The sequence below is a fragment of the Mercenaria mercenaria genome, chromosome 17 (genome assembly GCF_021730395.1).
Source record: "Mercenaria mercenaria strain notata chromosome 17, MADL_Memer_1, whole genome shotgun sequence".
Classification (NCBI taxonomy): Eukaryota; Metazoa; Mollusca; class Bivalvia; order Venerida; family Veneridae; genus Mercenaria; species Mercenaria mercenaria.
This window is the reverse complement of record NC_069377.1, coordinates 1200662-1222917: the sequence shown is the minus strand read 5'-3', so window position 1 is coordinate 1222917 and position 22256 is coordinate 1200662. Positions and strand designations below refer to the sequence as shown.

Below are 22256 nucleotides of genomic sequence, written 5' to 3'. Positions count from 1 at the left end.
TACAACTTTGTACCAAAAATTATTCAAATCGGTTAAGCCTTTCATGAGTTATCATCCAGAAACCACAAAAACCATTGGACCGACCGACTAACCGACTGCCAAGCTCACTCCTATATACACCCCCGCCCCAAAAACAAGTTTCATAAAGACAGGGTCAAAGATATGGTCACTAAAGTGTTAACACCTTTGATTTAAATGGGTGACCTAGTTTTTGACCCCACATGACCCAGTTTTGAACCTGGCCAAGCAATCATCAAAATGAACATTCTGACCCAAGTTTTTGATCCCATACGACCCAGTTTTGAACCTGACATAAGAATCATCAAGATAAACACTCTGACCAGGATTCATGAAGATAGGGTGTTAAATATTGTCTCTAGAATGTTAACAAGCTTTCCCTTTGATTTAAGAGGATGGCCTTGTTTTGACCCCACATGACTTAGTTTCCAACGTGGCCTAGCAATCATCAAGATGAACGGTTTCCTGAAAAAAAAAGGTTCATAAATATGGCCTCTAGGGTTTTAACAAGATTTTCGTTTGATTTAACCTGGTGACCTAGTCATTGACCCCACATGACCCAGTTTCGACCTTGGCCTAGAGATCATCAAAATAAACATTCTGTGCAAGTTTGTATCAAATCAAAGCATAAATTCAACCTCTATATGGCTACAAGGGCCAATATAGAAATTTTTCCCCATTCAGGGACAATAACTCTAGAACCCACGAGGGAATCTAGCCTGTTTTCGAAAGGAACATAGATATTATTGTGACTTAAGCTGTGTCTAAGTGTGGTTAAAATCCAATGTAAAATGTCACTTCTATCATGTTCACAAGGTAAAATTAACAGGTTTTGGCTCTTTCATCGTGGAATCAAAGATCTATTGTTGCTTAAGATATGTTGCAAGTTTGTATTAAATCAATACATAAACGAAGTCTCTATATGACTGCAAAAGCCAAAATAGCAATTTTTGGCCCTCTAAGGGGCCATAACTCTGGAATCCATGGTGGGATCTGGACAGTTTTCAAAAGGAACCGAGATATTATGCCAATACAAGTTGTGTCATGTTTTGTTAAAATCATTGCAAAATGCAGACTCTTATCGTGTTCAAAGTTAAAAAATAGCAAATTTTCGCCTTTTAAGGAGTCATAACTCTGAAACCCATGATGGGATCTGGCCAGTTTTCAAAAGGAACTGAGATTTTATGTCAATACTACAAGTTGTGTGCGCATTTTATCAAAATCAATTGCAATATATGGTCTCTATTTTGTTCACAAGCCAAAAATAGCAAAATTTGGTTCTTTAAGGGGCCATAACTCAAGAACCCATGATGGGATCTGGCTAGTTTTTAACAGGTACCGATATATTATGCCAATACAAGTTGTGTGCAAGTTTTATCAAAATCAATAGCACAATGTGGTCTCTATTGTGTTCATAAGCAAAAAATAGCAAAGTTTGGTCCTTTAAGGGGCCATAACTCATGAGATCTGGCCAGTTTTCAAAAGGAACCGAGATAATATGTCAATACAAGTGTGTCTGCAAGTTTGATAAAAACCAGTTGCAAAATGTGGTTCATATAGTGTTGAAAAGAAATTGTGAATGAAAGACAGATGGATGGACGGACAGACACAATGTGATCACAAAAGCTCACCCTGTCACTATGTGACAGGTGAGCTAAAATCATGCATGACTGGTACACAACTTGAACACATATAAGATGACTGGCACACAAACTGTAACAGTTAACAAAATCATTTATATCCTAAATGATAACAGTGAAATTCTGGATAAGGCTATATTATATACAGTCTAACATGAATTAGTGTTCTCCTGTTTATAGCATGATCATGCTTATTTTTGTTGTTGTTCTCTTTGTTGGCACCGGCACAATTATAGGTCATACGTTGACTTTCCAGATTTGACGGTGGAGGAAGACCCAGGTGCCTCTCTGTGCATTATTTCACCATGGGCCGGGTCCTAGGTAGAACCACTGACTTTCCATAAGCCAGCTAGATAGCTTCCTCACATGAAGAATTCAACGCCCCCAACATCGATGAGAGGCAAGTGATTTGAAATCAGGGTCATTTAACACTCGGCCACAGAGGCCCCCTTGTGATCATGCTTAGGAAGTTCACCTTTATATATGTCTGCTGAAATTTGCTTTAACATGTTCAGTCAGGTGGAGTTGTGTGAAGAAACTTTATGGCAGACAGCTGGACAGAACTAAAACAAATATGTCTCCCCCACCACACATGGGAGACATTATTATCACTTAAACAACATAGCTGTCATATTCACTTGTATCTAGTGGTTACTTCCAGTTCCATTCATTCTGTAACTACTATAAACATGTCAGACTGTATACAATTTGTAGCCTTCAGTTCTAATACAAGAATTATAAAGCAAGGGGACAAAAATCTTTCTGACATTTCACAACTCCATTAAAAACATGTAATAAAGAGCAAACATAAAAATAGAAATAGCCTTTTTAAGAATCACTAGTGTTAATTGGTGGATTTTTGTTTATAACTTAATAAGTGTTTTGAGCAATGAAATCGAGTACAACTTGAAGCAGTTGGTTTAATATTGCTTTTATAAAATAATTATTTCTACAGTATATAAGAATTCCAACATGAATCAGAAATTTAGACTGACCAATCAATGAGCTGCATTTCAAGTACTTGCCTCTTCCTGTTAGAGAACCGCATAGCAATTTTACAATAAACATGCTCACTTTAGCAGTAAATATCCTAGTAATAACTATTTAGATCACACAGATAAACAAGAGGACCATGATGGTCCTGAATCGCTCACCTATCTCCACATGACCCAGTGTTCAACTGAGTATGACATCGTTATTTCTATTTTTTGACATAGTGACCTAGTTTTTGAGCACATGTGACCTAGATATCATCAAGATAAAAAATTCTGACCAATTTTCATGAAGATCCATTGAAAAATATGGCCTCTAGAGAGGTCACAAGGTTTTTCTATTATTTGACCTAATGACCTAGTTTTTGAAGGCACGTGACCCACTTTTAAACTTGACCTAGATATCATCAAGGTGAACATTCTCACCAATTTTCATGAAGATCTCGTGAAAAATATGGCCTCTAGAAAGGTCACAAGGTTTTTCTATTTTTCGACCTAATGACCTAGTTTTTGACCGCACATGACCCAGTTACGAACCTGATCTAGATATCATCAAGCTGAAAATTCTCACCAATTTTCATGAAGATCCATTGAGAAATATGGCCTCTAGAGAGGTCACAAGGTTTTTCTATTTTTAGACCTACTGACCTAGTTTTTGACCCCACGTGACCCAGTTTCGAATCTGACTTAGATATCATCAAGATGAACATTCTGACCAATATTCATGAAGATCTCATGAAAATATGGCCTCTAGAGAGGTCACAAGGTTTTTCTATTTTTAGATCTACTGACCTAGTTTTTAACCCCACGTGACCCAGTTTCGAACCTGACCTAGATATCATCAAGGTAAACATTCTGACCAATTTTCATGAAGATCCATTGAAAAATATTGCCTCTAGAGACGTCACAAGGTTTTCCGATTTTTAGACCTACTGACCTAGTTTTTGACCGCACATGACCCAGTTTCGAACTTGACCTAGATATCATCAATGTGAACATTCTGACCAATTTTCATGAAGATCCATTGAGAAATATGGCCACTAGAGAGGTCACAAGGTTTTTCTATTTTTAGATCTACTGACCTTGTTTTTGATCCCACATGACCCAGTTTCGAACTTGACCTAGATATCATCAAGGTGAACATTCTGACCAATATTCATGAAGATCTCATGAAAAATATGGCCTCTAGAGAGGTCACAAGGTTTTTCTATTTTTAGATCTACTGACCTAGTTTTTAACCCCACGTGACCCAGTTTCGAACTTGACCTAGATATCATCAAGATGAACATTCTGACCAATTTTCATGAAGATGCATTGAGAAATATGGCCTCTAGAGAGGTCACAAGGTTTTTCTATTTTTAGACCTAATGACCTAGTTTTTGACCCTACGTGACCCAGTTTCGAACTTGACCTAGATATCATCAAGATAAACATTCTGACCAATATTCATGAAGATCTCATGAAAAATATGGCCTCTAGAGAGGTCACAAGGTTTTTCTATTTTTAGACCTACTGACCTAACTTTTGACCCAACGTGACCCAGTTTCGAACTTGACCTAGATATCATCAAGGTGAACATTCTGACCAATTTTCATGAAGATCTTGTGAAATATATGGCCTCTAGAGAGGTCAAAAGGTTTTTCTATTTTTAGACCTACTGACCTAGTTTTTGATGGCACGTGACCCAGTTTCGAACTTGACCTAGATATCATCAAGATGAACATTCTGACCAACTTTCATAAAGATCCCATGAAAAATGTGACCTCTAGAGTGGTCACAAGCAAAAGTTTACGGACGCACGGACGGACAACGGACGACGGACACCGCGCTATCACAAAAGCTCACCTTGTCACTTTGTGACAGGTGAGCTAAAAATGGTACAAAAAAACAACAACAGAAATATTAAATATTCATTTCAACGGACTCATTTTTCTTAGATTTTAAACAAGCAGTCTATGAAGTGAAACTATGTTTCTCTTACCAGAAGCAGTAATGTTCTGAACATGTATGAACAAACACTTCCTGAACAAGCAAAAAATGAAAATGTATCAAGATGATTAACTAAAACAAACAAGAAATCATATAACACATTGAATACATAATAATTCATGTATAACTAAATATATATGAGGTACTGAAACATTGGTCATTTAATTATTTTTATACTAATTCCTTATTTGTTTATTCCTTGCTAAAACTACAGCAATTTCCAATCACTGCTAGTAAACTGTAGGCCCAATGAAATCTTAGTAAAACACCTGTATTTGTCTAGATAAATTAGACCTGAGTATATTGTTTTCAATTTAGAACTGGGAATTTAATTAATTTTCTATGTTAACCCTTCTCATGCTGGACACGACTGATTCTGCCTTTGTGACCAGTGTAGATCATGATCATACTGCATGGATGTGCAGTCTGATCATGACCTGCACTGTTCGCTATTCAGTCAGTATCTTTTTGGTAAGCACCCCTTTTAACAGTTAATGGTCCTGTCCAAACTGAAAGATGGACAAGTTCATTATAGAAATTTAGCATGGTAAGGGTTAACTTGGTAACATAGCTTGATACTGGCAGAGGTATTATTGGTTTCTGTTTTGTATAAGATGATTTGGTCCAAATTTGGTACAGAATCCTAGTAAAGAAAAAATATCATCTCTGAGGAATCACAAGTAAGACAAAAAGACAACAGCCACCCAGTGAACCTTCTATGTCCTGTATCTATTGATAATTCTCATACATTTAAAACCACTTTCAACTACAGCTGTCACTGGAGTGATGGTTTATACCCCCACAATACAGCCTTGTCACAGAAGTAAGCCAATGTCAAAGTCGAACTCGTTCTCTATTTGATGATGTTACACCGGTGCATCAAAAATTACTTAAATCTGTCAATCCTGCAAAAAAAGTTATATCATTCTGTGTAAATAAAACCTACTGACCTCAAAATCAATAGGGGTCATCTGCTGGTCATGACCAACCTTCCTATCAACTTTCATGATCCTACGCCCAAGTGTTCTGAAGTTATTGTCTAGAAATGGTTTAACATTTCCGGGTAACTGTGACCTTGACCTTTGACCTACTGACCTAAAATCAATAGGGGTCATCTACTGGTCATGACCAACTTCCTTATCCACTTTCAGGATTCTGGGCCCAAGTGTGCTCAACTTTAACTGTTCTGGTTCCTTGTGACCTTGACCTTTGACCTCAAAGTCGAACTTGACCTGTATTTAATGATGTTACACCTGTGTTCCAAACTTTATGATCCTAGGCCCAAGCATTCTCAAGTTATCTTCCAGAAACTATTTAACTGGTTCAGGTCATTGTGACCTTGACCTCTGACCTATTGACGTCAAATCAAACTTGATCTGTATTTTATGATGTTACACCTGTGTACCAAAATTTATGATCCTAGGCCCCAATGTTCTCAAGTTATCATCTGAAAACTGTTTAACTGTTCCGGGTCATTGTGACCTTGACCTTCTGACCTCACAGTCGAACTTAATCTACATGGTCACTCCTATATATCCCCCAAATTTCTTTGTGAGGGTATAACTAGAAAATGGAACTGTCAACCTTTCAGTAGACCAAATATATCCCCATCACAGGTGTAAAATGTCAGGAACTTGACTTTAAGAATTACATGACTGGGGGGATTTAATGAAGTCAATCCATTCATACTTCATTCCTTAAAGATTTTTAACAAGAAGCCCAACTGGGCCTGATTTGCTCACCTGAAGAAAACCTCAATCATCTGACTTTGCTTCTCACTAGGTTTCGTAAAAATCCTTTAAGCTGTTCATTAAAACAAAACTTATTAAAAGATTTCTCTATAAATGAGTATTTTGCATGCTTAGTGTCATGCACTAACCATCAGAAGAAATCATTCAAAAGTATTTCTATTTTAACGATAGTGGTTCCTATAAAACGGCCAGTGTCCCCATTTGAACCAATTTGGCATAAGACCTTATAATGGTATTACAGACCATGTTAGATGCAGATCCATCAAGCAGATCAGGAACTTTAAAGTTATTTCTATTTCAAGCTCCAGTTGTCCCTAAAAGGGACCAAAAGCTCCCAATTAAACAAACATGGTAAAGGACCTTATAATGATGCTCCAGACAAGGTTTGATGAAGACCCATCAAGCAATTCATGAGAAGAAGTCATTTAAATGTATTTCTATTTAAAAGGGGCTACTCTCCCACTGATTGAACAAATTTTGGGAGATGACCTTATAATAATGCTACTAACCAAGTTTGATGAAGATCCATAAAGCAGTTCAAAAGCAGTAATTTTTAAAAGCTATTTTTATTTTTAGTCCTAGCAGCCCTTACAAGGGACCGACTGCCCATAATTCAGCAAATTGAGAGACGATTTTATAATGCTATAAACCATGTTTAATGAAGATCCTTCCAAAAGTTCATGAGAAAAAGATGTTTAACAGTATTTCTAATTTTAGCTCTAATGGCCACTACAAGGGGCCGAGTGCCCCCATTTATATCAAATTGGGAGAGAACAATATAATAATCCTACAGACCAAGTTTGATGAAGATCCTTCAAAATTCATGAGAAAAAGTATTTTAAAGGTATTTCTATTTTTAGCTTCAGTGGCCCAAAACGGGGGCCAAATGTCCTCACTTGGTCAAATTTGGGAGAAGACCTTGTAATGATGCTACCGATAAGGTTTGAAGATCAATCAAATGGTTCACAAGTAGAAGTTCTTTAAAGTTTTTTTTCTGTTTTTGGCTCTGGCGGCCCTTAAAAGGAGCCAATGTAAACCAACTTGACAGAAGTCCACACAAGGACGCTACTGACAAAATTTGGTGTAATTCTGACCAGCAGTTTCAGAGAAGAAGATGTTTAAGTAAAAACATTGATCACGGACGACCGACTATCCACCTACACTAAAAGCTCATCCTGAACAAAGTTCAGGTGAACTAAAAATATGCATTAAGCATTTATTACAAAAATCTTGAATAGACTCAATGTTGTATAAACTGCTTAAAAAAAAAACAATTCAGCTCTTCATGCATTCTGATATTGATCAAGTATTGACATATATATCTGCACACTTACAACCTTTTTTGGAAATGTATATCTTTTGTGAATTTCATGAAAACTAACCATCAATTATTCGTGAAAAACCAGGAAAGTTTGGTGATATAGTATCCCTACAAGAAAACTAACAAATAAAGTTTAAATATCTTTAACTTAAGACAGAAAATATGCTTTTTTCAGCATGGAGTAATAACAAGAGCTGTCCGTAAGACAGCGTTCTCCAATATTCGGCAATTTGACAGTAAAATGAATTTATGTCTCAAAAAGAGACCTCTACTTTAAAAGGAAGATATTTTCATATATGTTCATGTGAAGTTACAGTAAAACATAAGCAATAGTAACAAAGATATGACAGAAAAACAAAGGTTGCCAAAAAACTTTAACATTAAAAATAACCTAAATATAACACCTTGGTGACCTTGACCTTCTGTATAATGGGCCCATCCCCTGCACATGCTTTGTTTGTATGCTGGACAATGTAAATGTGAAGTTACAGTAAGATATAAGCAATAGTAACAAAGATATGACAGAAAAACAAAGGTTGCCGAAAAACTTTAACATAAAAAATAACCAATAAAGTATAACACCTTGGTGACCTTGACCTTGGGTATAATGGGTGCAGCCCCTGCAAATGCTTTGTTTGCATGCTGAACAATGTTAATGTGAATTTACAGTAAGATATAAGCCATAGTTACGAAGAAAAACAAAGGTTGCTGAAAAACTTTAACAAAAAATTTCAAAGCTTAGCCGACGCCAGTAGAATAGCACCCATATTTTCTGAATAGTGGAGCTAAAAATAAATTAAATCATATTGCATCTTCCCAATAAATAACATATGATAATAAATAAAGTAATAACTGTGTAATAAATAAAGTTAACTTTGCACTTCTGAATTTTGTGTCAGCATATGAACCAAGCCATGAGAAAACCAACACAGTGGCTTTGCTACCGGCATGGATCAAGACCAGCCTGCTCATCTGCGTAGTCTGTTCGGATCCACACTGGCCACTAACGGTTTCTCTAATTGCAACAGGCTTTGAAAGTGAACAGCATGGATCCTGACCAATCTGAGCAGATGCTTTTCTCATGGCGCAGCTCATAATATGTAATTCATGCAGCATGTATTTCACAACAATACAAAGTATAAATACAAATATTCTAAATTGCACATTTCCAGCTTGGAATAAATATAGCCTATATTGCACAACTTTATTTTTAATATTGCACAGTTATGTTAATTTCTGACACACCAACGTATTTTCTTTCTATAATACAGCTTGTATTCAACTTCCATCAGGTAAGTGAATATATTCAAATGGCTGGACTATTTGCTCCAGTTGACATCAACTAAGATGTCCAAAATGAAGTTAATATGATGGGGTCTCGATTTTACGTACACCAAATAGTTCAGTTTCAAACTGGTTTCAGTTCCAGATGATATAGTACTAGAAGTAGGTATCTGTATATAACAAAAGGGCCAAGATGGCCCAAGGTTGCTCATCTGAGTAACACACCATAACAATGTGAACAGGTTTACCTAGTGATTTCATGGAGACAAATACTCTGACCAATTTTCATCAAGATTGGGCCAAAATGTGGCCTCTTGAGTGTACACAAGCATTTTCTTTGATTTTACCTAGTGACCTAATTTGTTACCCCACATGACCAAGAATCAAACTTCAAGATATTGATCATTCGATCATCCAAGACTTTATGATAACAAACATTCTGACCAAGTTTAATAAAGATAGTACATTTGTATTAAAAATGTGTCCCCTAGAATGTAAACATGCTTATCCTTTGATTTTAAATCAAAGCATAAACAAAATCTTTATATGGCTGAAAGGGCCAATATAGAAATTTTTTTCCACTTTTAAGGGCAGTAACTCTAGAACCCATGACGGAATCTAGACAGTTTTTGAAAGAAACCGAAATACTATTGTGACTTAAGTTGTAAGTGGAGTTAAAATTACATTGGAATGTAAAATATCACTTCTATCGTGTTCACAAGGTAAAATCAAAATTTTTTTGTTCTTTCAGAGGCTGTATCTTCTGAACCTATGCTTGGATCTGCCAGTCTCATCATGGAATCCAAGATCTATTGTTGTTAAAGATATTTTGCAAGTTTGTTTCAAATCAAACCATAAATGAAGTCTCTATATGGCTGCAATGCTAAAATAGCAATTTTTAAGGGGCCGTAACTCTGGAACCCATGATGGGATCTGGCCAGTTTCAAAAAGAACCAAGATATTATGCAAATACAAGTTGTGTGCAAGTTTGATTAAAATCAATAGCAAAATGTGGTCTCTATCATGTTCACAGGCCAAAATAGCAAATTTTGGCCCTTTAAGGGGCCATAACTCTTGAACCCATGATGGGATCCAGCCTGTTTTTGAAAGGAACCAAGATATTATGCCAAAACAAGTTGTGTGCAAGTTTAATTACAGTTGATTGCAAAATGTGGTCTCTATCATGTTCACAAGCCAAAAATAGCAAATTTTGGCCCTTTAAGGGGCCATAAATCTTGACGCCATGATGAGATCTGACCTGTTTTCAAAAGGAAACGAGATATTAAGCCAATACAAGTTGTGTGCAAGTTTTATTAAAATTAATTGTAAAATGTGGTCTCTATTGTGTTAACAAAAACTGTGGACAAACAGACGACAGATGAAGGGTGATCACAAAAGCTCACCCTATCACTATGTGACAGTTGAGCTAATAAAAGGGCCATTACAGCTGTGCCTTGATCAGAGTGATGCCTTTGACTCTCATGGATTTTGCCCGACCGTATCACACCCAACACAAGCAGCCCCTAGGATCTAGCAAACAGCCCCTAGGATCTAGCAAGCAGCCTCTAGGATCTAGGTGTGGCAAAATCCACTTGAATCGATCACAACATTGTAGATTAAAGTCCTGTTACAATAACTGTTACATAACTGAAATACTGCTGAAAAAGTTACGGCGTTAAACCAAAAACAAACAAACAGTATCACCCAAACAGAACAATGGATGAAACAATGTCCAATTAACTTCGATACAATGATTTTCTTTGATACATATATAACTACATAATTTATGTATATAATACTGAATTGTCCTACACATTCAGTCAGCCAATTAATTCAAGTGTTTTATAATCATGCATACATCATTCCATCTACATAATTGTGTAATCCAACATAAATTGAAAGATTTTATGTCCCTTGCTTACTTCACATGTTGTTGGTGCATTGTACACAAATCACAAAACCATTCAAGTTCTTGTTTTTCAATGTTTTTCTCTCTGATCAAAGCACTCTGAGCTTCATTTATTACCCTCTAGCAGTCATTGCATGAAACTTTAAAATTTATTAAGTTTTGACACAGTTCCCCATTAAGACTGTGCCAGCTGCAATAAACAACCCTAAAAATGTTCTGCTTCTCCACTCAATAACAGTCTTTCCATACATTTTAAAATTTAGCTGTGTTACATTTCTTTGCACTTGGCATGAAATAATTAAGTATCTAGCTTTACATTTTAATACACCCTTCCAATTTGTAATCTGCATCAGCAAACATTTTCCTGTTGAAGTGTACTTTTTGGTTAATCCGACAGAAGTTCAAGATTCACATACTGAAGTGCTTCAGTCTGCCATTCCAACTTATATCTGTGAGTCAAGTTTTCCATGGTAACCAAATGGAAGTGAACCGAACACAAATATCAATCTTAACCAGTCTGTATTTTACCCCATTTATAATATTCATCCAAAGTGCACCAGTCTACTTTTTAAACATATCTCAGGGAATATAATCCATGTTCATGTGAGCCAGTCTACTACTACTATAACATATGAATGGACCAGTCTGTTTTACCAGATGTCTATGCTGAATTGCAACAGTCTGCTTTTCAAAGATATCTTAGGGAATATAAACCATGTTCATGTGAGCCAGTCTATTACTACTATAACATATATGAATGGACCAGTCTGTTTTACCAGATATCTATGCTGAATTGCACCAGTCTAATTTTTTAAGATATCCAAATATCCATGTAAATGTGAGCCAGTCTACTATTCTAACATGTATGAGTGGATCAGTCTGTTCTTCCAGATATCTACACAGAAGTGCACCAGTCTGTTGTTCAAAATCTCAATATTGTATGTTTTAACAAAATCTGATCATAAACCAGACTGTGTTTGATGGGTCTATAGCCTGTGTCACATCTTATCCTTTCGTCTGATACTTGGATCTACAATTACTCTTCGTCCATTTGTGATCACTCGAGGTATATCTCTTCTCTGTGGGGTAGGGGTTTTACTTATTCTATCAAACACTGGGGTCTGCAATACAAAGAGATTAGTAGCATAAATTATGTTTCACAAGATGCTTGTATTATATTTGTCCTTTTCCTAGTAACATCTCATTTTAAGTTACAGTGTGTTTTTTTTTTCTGTATCTGTTAATGTTTAGAGAAAACTATTATCAAAATAGAAAAGGTAAGTAGTAAAGGCTAACATTGTAACACACTTTCTAATACAGTCCTATCATTTATAACTCAAAGCCCTATCATGTAAACGTGATATCCAATGACCATACCTAGTAACCTACATACTCCTTATTCATCTTAAAGAAGAGGACCATGATGGTCCTGAATCGCTCACCTGTCCCCACATGACCCAGTTTTGAACTGAGTATGACACTGTTTTTTCCATGATTTGATATAGTGTCCTAGTTTTTGAGCTCATGTGACCCTGTTTTGAATCTGACCTAGATATCATCAAGATAAAAATTTTGACCAATTTTCATAAAGATCCATTGAAAAATATGGCCTCTAGAGAGGTCACAAGGTTTTTTATTATTTAACCTACTGACCTAGTTATTGTCAGCACGTGACCCAGTTTCAAATTTGCAAAGATATCATCAAGGTGAACATTCTGACCAATTTTCATGAAGATCCATTCAAAAGTATATCCTCTAGAGAGGTCACAATGTTTTTCTATTTCAAGACCTACTGACCTAGTTTTTGATCGCAGCTGATCCAGTTTCGAACTTGACCTAGATATCATCAAGATGAACATTCAGACCAACTTTCATACAGATCCCATGAAAAATATGGCCTCTAGTCTAAGAGAGGTCACAAGGTTTTTTATTATTTGACCTACTGACCTAGCTATTGAAGGCACGTGACCCAGTTTCAAATTTGACCTAGATATCATCAAGGTGAACATTCTGACCAATTTTCATGAAGATCCATTCGAAAGTATGGCCTCTAGAGAGGTCACAAGGTTTTTCTATTTTTAGATATACTGACCTAGTTTTTGACAACAGTTGACCCAATTCGAGCTTGACCTAGATATCACCAAGACGAACATTCAGACCAACTTTCATACAGATCCCATGAGAAATACAGCCTCTAGAGAGGTCACAAAGTTTTTATTATTATTTGACCTACTGACCTAGTTATTGAAGGCACGTGACCTAGTTTCAAATCTGACCTAGATATCATTAAGGTGAACATGCTGACCAATTTTCATGAAGATCCATTCAAAAGTATGGCCTCTAGAGAGGTCACAAGGTTTTTCTATTTTTAGACCTACTGACCTAGTTTTTGATCGCAGTTGACCCAGTTTCGAATCTGACCTAGATACCATCAAGATAAACATTCAGACCAACTTTCATACAGCTAGTTATTGAAGGAACGTGACCCACTTTTGAACTTGATCTAGATATCATCAAGGTGAACATTCTGACCAATTTTCATGAAGATCCATTCACAAGTATGGCCTCTAGAGAGGTCACAAGGTTTTTCTATTTTTAGACCTACTGACCTTGTTTTTGACCACACGTGACCCAGTTTCAAATTTGACCTAGATATCATCAAGATGAACATTCAGACCAACTTTCATACAGATCCCATGAAAAATATGGCCTCTAGAGAGGTCACAAGGTTTTTCTATTATTTGACCTACTGACCTAGTTTTTGATGGCACGTGACCCAGTTTCAAATTTGACCTAGATATCATCAAGGTGAACATTCTGACCAATTTTCATGAAGATCTTGTGAAAAATATGGCCTCTAGAGAGGTCAAAAGGTTTTTCTATTTTTAGACCTACTGACCTAGGTTTTGACCGCACGTGACCCAGTTTCGAACTTGTCCTAGATATCATAATAAATAATAGACCCCATGAAAAATGTGACCTCTAGAGTGGTCACAAGCAAAAGTTTACGGACGGACTAACGGACGGACGACAGACGCTGCGCGATCACAAAAGCTCACCTTGTCACTTGTCACTTAGTGACAGGTGAGCTAAAAAACACACCCTATGATGGCCTGTAGGTGGCAATTTAGTCATTTTGACAGCCAAAGCCTTCTCCACTTGTTGCTTGGATACTGCTTTTAGTTTTGAGGTCAATATGACCTTGAACTTTGACCTAACGATTCCTTGAACAATATTAATCACCTTCTGGCCAAAAATAATCAATCTATAAAGTTTGACCAAGGTAGGTCAAAGAGCTTTCCAGTTATTGAGCAGAGACCACTAGCAGTATGAAAGTCATAGTAACCCAGATCTTTGACCTACTGTCCTCCAAATCACAGGTGCAATCTGTTGACTACAGGATAAAATACTAAAAAGTTTCACCTCTGCAAGCTTAAGCCATCTCCAGTTAGAATGAAACCATTTTTAGTCAGAAGGTCACCATAATCTTGACCTTTGACCTATACTGGCCCAATAACTTCTGGTATCATCTACTGTTAGCAGGCAATTATCCTATGAAGACTGACTACTTTAGTCTACAGCATTCTTTAAATATTGGTCTGAAACCAAGTCTCTAATGACCAATGGTCAGACCAATGACCACCTGCAGCAAAAAATAACTGTAAATCCATCTCAGACAAAAATCTTACATCATCATCACAGTCTGCACGTGTCACTGAGATACTGTGGGTTGGAGACGCACTACACTCGGAGGTATATGATGAGGAACTATCCGTGCTAATCTTCCGCTGGCTCAGTGCGTCTCCACGTGGACCCAACATGAGGTTCTGTATGTGTTCACAAACACGTCGGAATCTTCTTGATGGTCCTGTAAAAAAGTTTGCATATATTTCAAATGTTCATTGTTCAAAGACTTATAATTACGCCTTATTTCCCAACAGATGAAAGTGCTATTCAAGAAACTTCTTCCCCAAGATCTAGTGATTCACTTCTTCCCCAAGATCTAGTGATTCGGAACACCTAAGCATGTATGCATGGTCCTGTAAAACAGTTGGCGTATACTTAAATATTTTTTTGAAAAAATAGTTACCTATTTCCAAACTTCTTTCACGAGATCTAGTAACTAGGCACAATAAAAAAGTTTCATAGAACCATGTATATTTAATAGATCACTGCTTCAAAGAAACAATCATACAGAAAACTTTGGTAATAGCGGATTCTTTGTATCCAGCAAAATCTGTTCCATTTACCAAGTGTTGTGAATGTCAAAACGTCAAATGTAAATAAATCAATGAATCCTCAAAAACAATGTTTTCTAACAGATTGTCCCTTGAATTTTGTCTTTTTGCTGAAAGTGTTCTTATTGAATTGACCTAGTATACGAGTGTGAACGTCATGTTAATCTCAATGACAGTTCATTTGCCATAACCATTTTATCTTACATCAAATAAAGAATGGCAAAATCAGGACACTTGAAAGTATTCTTTAAATTAACTAGAAACCCTTTATAATCATGTTAGTTACAAGTGTAGATTACTCAGAGGGTTATAACATTATTTCTAGATTTATCGAGGGAATAACCTCTGTATTGTTTTCGATAGAAAAAAAAAAGTACATTTATTTTAATTATACAGTCTAAAATTATAGGTTATAAATGATACATATTTGTTAGCAAGCCTTGGTGAAATTGAAAATGTCGACGTTAAAGAACTTTTTAATGTGACAACATGCATAAAACTGACATCACATACCCGATATGAAATTTGAACATCAATATGGAAAAATATTGACATTTCAGGTTCCACTGAAACTTAACGTAGTTATCAAATAAGTATGTAACAATAACAGTTACAGGTGATAGACATTTTATGGTTTAACATTACCTGAGATGTGAGTGAATGTAAGACAGTACATGCTGATTTCGTGTTCCCGAGTTGTGCCGTGTGCTGGAGTTATATCCACCTGAAATCTCACGTTACGCGAGAAAACAGATGAACTGCCGGATCGCCGGTACTCAGCTCTGAACGTGGTTGTAGATACAACACTGTGGCATAGATCTGGTGTCTGAAATATCAAAGTTAAATATTTCAAATAATTCCTTAAGTGATTTAGAGGTTGTTGAAAAAAGTGCACATCTTCATATTTCTTTAATTTCAAATGTAATTGGGTTACAGTAATTTACGACATCCATGTATACTCACAGAAAGGAATGCATGTATGAGGTCAGCTTTGATTTGTGACAGAGGTTTATCTCGCACCATCACAAAATGGTGCTCCTCTCGCTCGGAACCCATCAGTGAACCAAACCATGACTTCTTTGTCATTCTGAAATTATGACAGAAATAGAAACATATTATCATGATGGAAGACTACTGCAGAATGGGTAACCATTTTATTTTCCTTAACCTTTATCATGCTGGACAGGATTGATTCTGCCTCTGCGACCTGTGCAGATCTTAATCAGCCTGCACATCCATGCAGTCTGATCAAGTTCTGCACTGTTCGCAATTCAGTCAGTATCTTTTTGGTAAGCACCCTTTTTAACAGTTAATGGTACAGTCCAAATTGAAAGATGGGCAAGTTCTTTATAGAAATTTAGCATGGTAAAATTTTACATTCACAAACAAACCAATATCAAAATTCAAAACACTTGTTAAAGACTTGCTCCATCATAGCAAATTTTTAGTTTACGGTATACTAATTTATCTTATTCTTGATTGTGAAGCAAATTCTACAACTTATATTAATCACGCTTGTCACCTGATTCCTGCCTGAAACCATCACCATAAGGGTATGAGAGAAGAGATGAGGAACCAGTTCCCCTTTTTAATGCTGAAGGACAAGCTACTGGTACCATTTTTCACCTCTTTGGTACGATGCGGCCAGGGATCAAACCCACAATCTCCTGCATTCGAAGCAGATACAACTAGGCTCTCAAGGCAGGTGAAATTCTGACAACGTACGTGTTCTTTATAAACTTAAAAGTGACATTTGCTAAAGTCTGTGAAATATTGTCACTTATTAAAGAGGAGTCCCTTTGACCAACTGGTTAAGGTCTCTGACTTACAATTCCTTACTCCGTGCATGGGGGTTCGAGTCCTTCTCAGGACAGCATACAGTTAAGTAACTCTACCCGGGTCCCCATATCGACGCCCCAGAAAAAGAAGGGCGTGTTAGTTACGCCCTTTTATAAATTATACAGTTTTTGAAACTACATACCAAGGGGCATAATTCTATTTTAAAAAAAATTGTTACAAACTCATGTGCGTGAAATTAGCCAGAGTACCCAGAGTAGCCAGAGTTTAGCCAGAGTTCAGCCAGAGTTTAGCCAGAGTAGCCAGGGAAGTCAGAACTCTGGTTACTCTGGCTTCTCTGGCCAGCCAGAGTAACCAGAGTTCTGGCTACTCTGGCTGAACTTTGGCTACTCTGGCCAGCCAGAGTAGCCAGAGTTCAGCCAGAGAAGTCATACTCTGGTTACTCTGGCTGGCCAGAGTTCAGCCAGAGAAGTCATAACTCTGGTAACTCTGGCTGGCCAGAGTAGCCAAAGTTCAGCCAGAGTAGCCAGAACTCTGGTTACTCTGGCTGGCCAGAGAAGCCAGAGTAGCCAGAACTCTGTTTACTCTGACTGGCCAGAGTAGCCAGAGTTCAGCAAGAAAAGCCAGAGTTTCTAGGATGTTAAAATGTTCTGGCTACTCTGGTCAGCCATAGTATCCAGAATGGCCCGTGTCACCTGGATTGTATTTGTTCTCGTTAGTCTGGCTGGCCAGAGTAGCCAGAGTTTCTAGGATTTTAAGAGTAGCTAGAGTAACCTGGTTCACAAAACATTTTCCGTCTTAGCTGAGTTTGATTATGAAACTTAATATGTCATTTCTATCTAAATAGCATGTTTAAACTGAATTTCAAGTTAATTACTAATTTCAAGTGGCTATTTAGAGTAGCCAGAGTAGTCAGAACTCTGGTTGGCCAGAGTAGCCAGAACATGTTAAAATCCTAGAAACTCTGGCTACTCTGGCTGAACTCTGGCCACTCTGTTAGAAACAGCCAGAGTAATCAGAGCAAATGATATCCTGGTGTCTCGGGCTACTGTGGCTACTTTGGCTGACCAGAGTAGCCAGAACATGTTAAAAATCTAGAAACTCTGCCTACCCTGGTTGAATTCTGGCTGCTCTGGCAAGCCAGAGTAACCAGAGTTCTGGACACTAGATGAACTCTGGCTACTCTTGCTGAACTCTGGCTACTCTGGCTGGCCACTCTGACTGAACTCTGGCCAGCCAGAGTAACCAGAGTTATGAAATTCTCTGGCTGAACTCTGGCTACTCTGGCTGAACTCTGGCTAATCTGGCCAGTCAGAGTAACCAGAGTTATGATTCTCTGGCTGAACTCTGGCTACTCTGGCTAGCCAGAGTAACCAGAGTTCTGACTTCTCTGGCTACTCTGGCTAAACTCTGGCTGAACTGTGGCTGAACTCTGGCTGGACTCTGGCTACTGTGGCTGCTCTGGCTAATTTCACGCACATCAAAAATAAGACCATATTCTTTGAGTTTGGTCCTACGGTCACGGTATAAAGGCAAAACCGCGCAGGAAAAATATGATCATGACTCCGAGCTCCTGTGTATTTAACAACAGTGAAATTATACAATGCCATCTACTTGACGAATCGGACAAACGTCGCACTGACCAAATACTCGGGATGGGGGGTGGGGGTGCAGAGTGGAGATCATGTTTTCTTTTTTAACTATGGTGCCCTTTTTTGAAAGATAGGAATAATCCAGTTTAGCCAGAGTAGCCAGGGAAGTCAGAACTCTGGTTACTCTGGCTTCTCTGGCCAGCCAGAGCAACCAGAGTTCTGGCTACTCTGGCTGGCCAGAGTAGCCAGAGTTCAGCCAGAGAAGTCATAACTCTGGTAACTCTGGCTGGCCAGAGTAGCCAAAGTTCAGCCAGAGTAGCCAGAACTCTGGTTACTCTGGCTGGCCAGAGAAGCCAGAGTAGCCAGAACTCTGTTTACACTGACTGGCCAGAGTAGCCAGAGTTCAGCAAGAAAAGCCAGAGTTTCTAGGATGTTAAAATGTTCTGGCTACTCTGGTCAGCCATATTATCCAGAATGGCCCGTGTCACCTGGATTGTATTTGTTCTCGTTAGTCTGGCTGGCCAGAGTAGCCAGAGTTTCTAGGATTTTAAGAGTAGCTAGAGTAACCTGGTTCACAAAACATTTTCCGTCTTAGCTGAGTTTGATTATGAAACTTAATATGTCATTTCTATCTAAATAGCATGTTTAAACTGAATTTCAAGTTAATTACTAATTTCAAGTGGCTATTTAGAGTAGCCAGAGTAGTCAGAACTCTGGTTGGCCAGAGTAGCCAGAACATGTTAAAATCCTAGAAACTCTGGCTACTCTGGCTGAACTCTGGCCACTCTGTTAGAAACAGCCAGAGTAACCAGAGCAAATGATATCCTGGTGTCTCGGGCTACTGTGGCTACTTTGGCTGACCAGAGTAGCCAGAACATGTTAAAAATCTAGAAACTCTGCCTACCCTGGTTGAATTCTGGCTGCTCTGGCAAGCCAGAGTAACCAGAGTTCTGGACACTAGATGAACTCTGGCTACTCTTGCTGAACTCTGGCTACTCTGGCTGAACTCTGGCTAATCTGGCCAGCCAGAGTAACCAGAGTTATGATTCTCTGGCTGAACTCTGGCTACTCTGGCTAGCCAGAGTAACCAGAGTTCTGACTTCTCTGGCTACTCTGGCAAAACTCTGGCTGAACTCTGGCTGGACTCTGGCTACTCTGGCTGCTCTGGCTAATTTCACGCACATTACAAACTTCTGTGTTGACCAAATTCAACAATATTAAAAGGGCATAAGTAAAAGTTTTTTGTTTTTTTCAGAATCATAGTAATAGAAGGGCATATCTGCACTTAAATGTTATACCAGAACGGTCCACTTACGCCCTTAAAATTAGAAGGGCGTATCTGTCATAGATTTTTTTTGTTTTTTTGCAGAAAACTATGATTTTCCACTTATGTCCTAATTCTGAAGCGTCGATATGTGCCTGAAATAATTCCCATAGGAGCACCCCGAGGGCTTTCATCAGAATTACAAGTTTGAAAGTCACCACACTACATTAGCTGTGATGGTGTATAATATATATTATGTAATAAAACATACAAAATGTATTAATATGTTTTCTATGAATACATAAGAACTCACTCAGGAGAAGAGTCCGGTGTCATGGTGATAGATTCTTCTGTAGGCACTGAAATATAAAACATATAAAGCATTAGGTCAAAGTAACTTGTTGGTATTGACTGGTTACAAATATAAACATGAATTATGACAATCTGATAACTGAGTCGCACCATGAGAAAACCAACATAGTGCACTTGCGACCAGTATGGATCCAGATCAGGCTGCGCATCTGAGCAGTCTGGTCAGAATCCATGCTGTTCACTGTCAAAGCCTATTGCAATTAGAGAAACTGTTAGGGAACAGCATGAATCCTGACAAGACTGCACAAATGCGCAGGCTGGTCTGGATCCATGCTGGTGGCAAATGCAGTATGTTGGTTTTCTCATGGTGCGGCTCAAAATTTTAATTTTTAACAACATCAACTAACAAGTCTGTTAATAATCATCTAACAATTAAAAATTTTAAGTTGAGTTTTTTTACTATTTCACCTGAAGTGAGTTTAAAGCACTGTGAGGATACTGGAATTTGTTAATGAAAATTATTGTTGATAATCAAGTTACAGACATGTATTCATGATCCGTCTAAGCCCTAATAATTCAGTACTACAGACATGTATTCATAATCCGCCTAAGCCCTGATAATTCAGTACTACAGACATGTATTGATGATCCATCTAAGCCCTGATAATTCAGTACTACAGACATGTATTGATGATCCATCTAAGCCCTGATAATTCAGTACTACAGACATGTATTGATGATCCGCCTAAGCCCTGATAATTCAGTACTACAGACATGTATTGATGATCCGCCTAAGCCCTGATAATTCAGTACTACAGACATGTATTCATAATCCGCCTAAGCCCTGATAATTCAGTACTACAGACATGTATTCATAACCCGCCTAAGCCCTGATAATTCAGTACTACAGACATGTATTGATGATCCGCCTAAGCCCTGATAATTCAGTACTACAGACATGTATTGATGATCCGTCTAAGCCCTGATAATTCAGTACTACAGACATGTATTCATAATCCGTCTAAGCCCTGATAATTCAGTACTACAGACATGTATTCATAATCCGCCTAAGCCCTGATAATTCAGTACTACAGACATGTATTCATAATCCGCCTAAGCCCTGATAATTCAGTACTACAGACATGTATTCATAACCCGCCTAAGCCCTGATAATTCAGTACTACAGACATGTATTCATAACCCGCCTAAGCCCTGATAATTCAGTACTACAGACATGTATTCATAATCCGCCTAAGCCCTGATAATTCAGTACTACAGACATGTATTCATAATCCGCCTAAGCCCTGATAATTCAGTACTACAGACATGTATTCATAATCCGCCTAAGCCCTGATAATTCAGTACTACAGACATGTATTCATAATCCGCCTAAGCCCTGATAATTCAGTACTACAGACATGTATTCATAATCCGCCTAAGCCCTGATAATTCAGTACTACAGACATGTATTCATAACCCGCCTAAGCCCTGATAATTCAGTACTACAGACATGTATTCATAACCCGCCTAAGCCCTGATAATTCAGTACTACAGACATGTATTCATAATCCGTCTTAGTCCTGATAATTCAGTACTACAGACATGTATTCATGATCCGTCTAAGCCCTGATAATTCAGTACTACAGACATGTATTGATGATCCGTCTAAGCCTGATAATTCAGTACTACAGACATGTATTCATAATCCGTCTTAGTCCTGATCAATCAGTACATCATTAACCTTGCCATATTTTTTGACATTCAAGGGCAATTCAACATTTTACACATTTTTCATATATCTTTAAAGTGAGCAAATGACTTTGTCAAGATGTATAATTTGGTTAAAAAGTACACTTCAGTAAAGATTTACATCTTGGTAAAGATGTATACTTCAATCAAGAGGTATACTTTGGTTAAGAGGTACACTTCAGTAAAGATTTAGATCTTGGTAAAGATGTATACTTCAATCAAGAGGTATACTTTGGTTAAGAGGTACACTTCAGTAAAGATTTATACCTTGGTCAATTGGTCAAGATGTATTATACAATCAAGATTCATACTTTTGTCAAGATGTTTACTTCAGTTAAAGTCTATGACTACCAAGACTATGTTTCTATATATAATTAGACATCATGCACAGATATTATAA

General features: G+C 37.6%; 1 protein-coding gene across 3 annotated transcripts in view; it reads right to left on the bottom strand.

Moving 5' to 3' along the window:
* Positions 1–484: 484 nt before the first annotated feature.
* Positions 485–22256, bottom strand: part of LOC123536594 (serine/threonine-protein kinase BRSK2-like) — a 113075-nt gene continuing 91303 nt past the window's right edge. For 2 of the 3 annotated variants that reach the window (XM_045319917.2, XM_045319918.2), the window contains exons 15-19: positions 20109–20154; positions 16106–16229; positions 15788–15968; positions 14594–14772; positions 485–12025 (exon numbers count right to left, since the gene is read on the bottom strand). In XM_045319917.2, the coding sequence (XP_045175852.1) occupies positions 11903–12025; positions 14594–14772; positions 15788–15968; positions 16106–16229; positions 20109–20154 (653 nt within the window). In that variant the 3' untranslated portion in view covers positions 485–11902. The remainder of the gene's footprint in view (positions 12026–14593; positions 14773–15787; positions 15969–16105; positions 16230–20108; positions 20155–22256) is intronic. The other variant, XR_008368164.1, reaches the window with a different exon arrangement.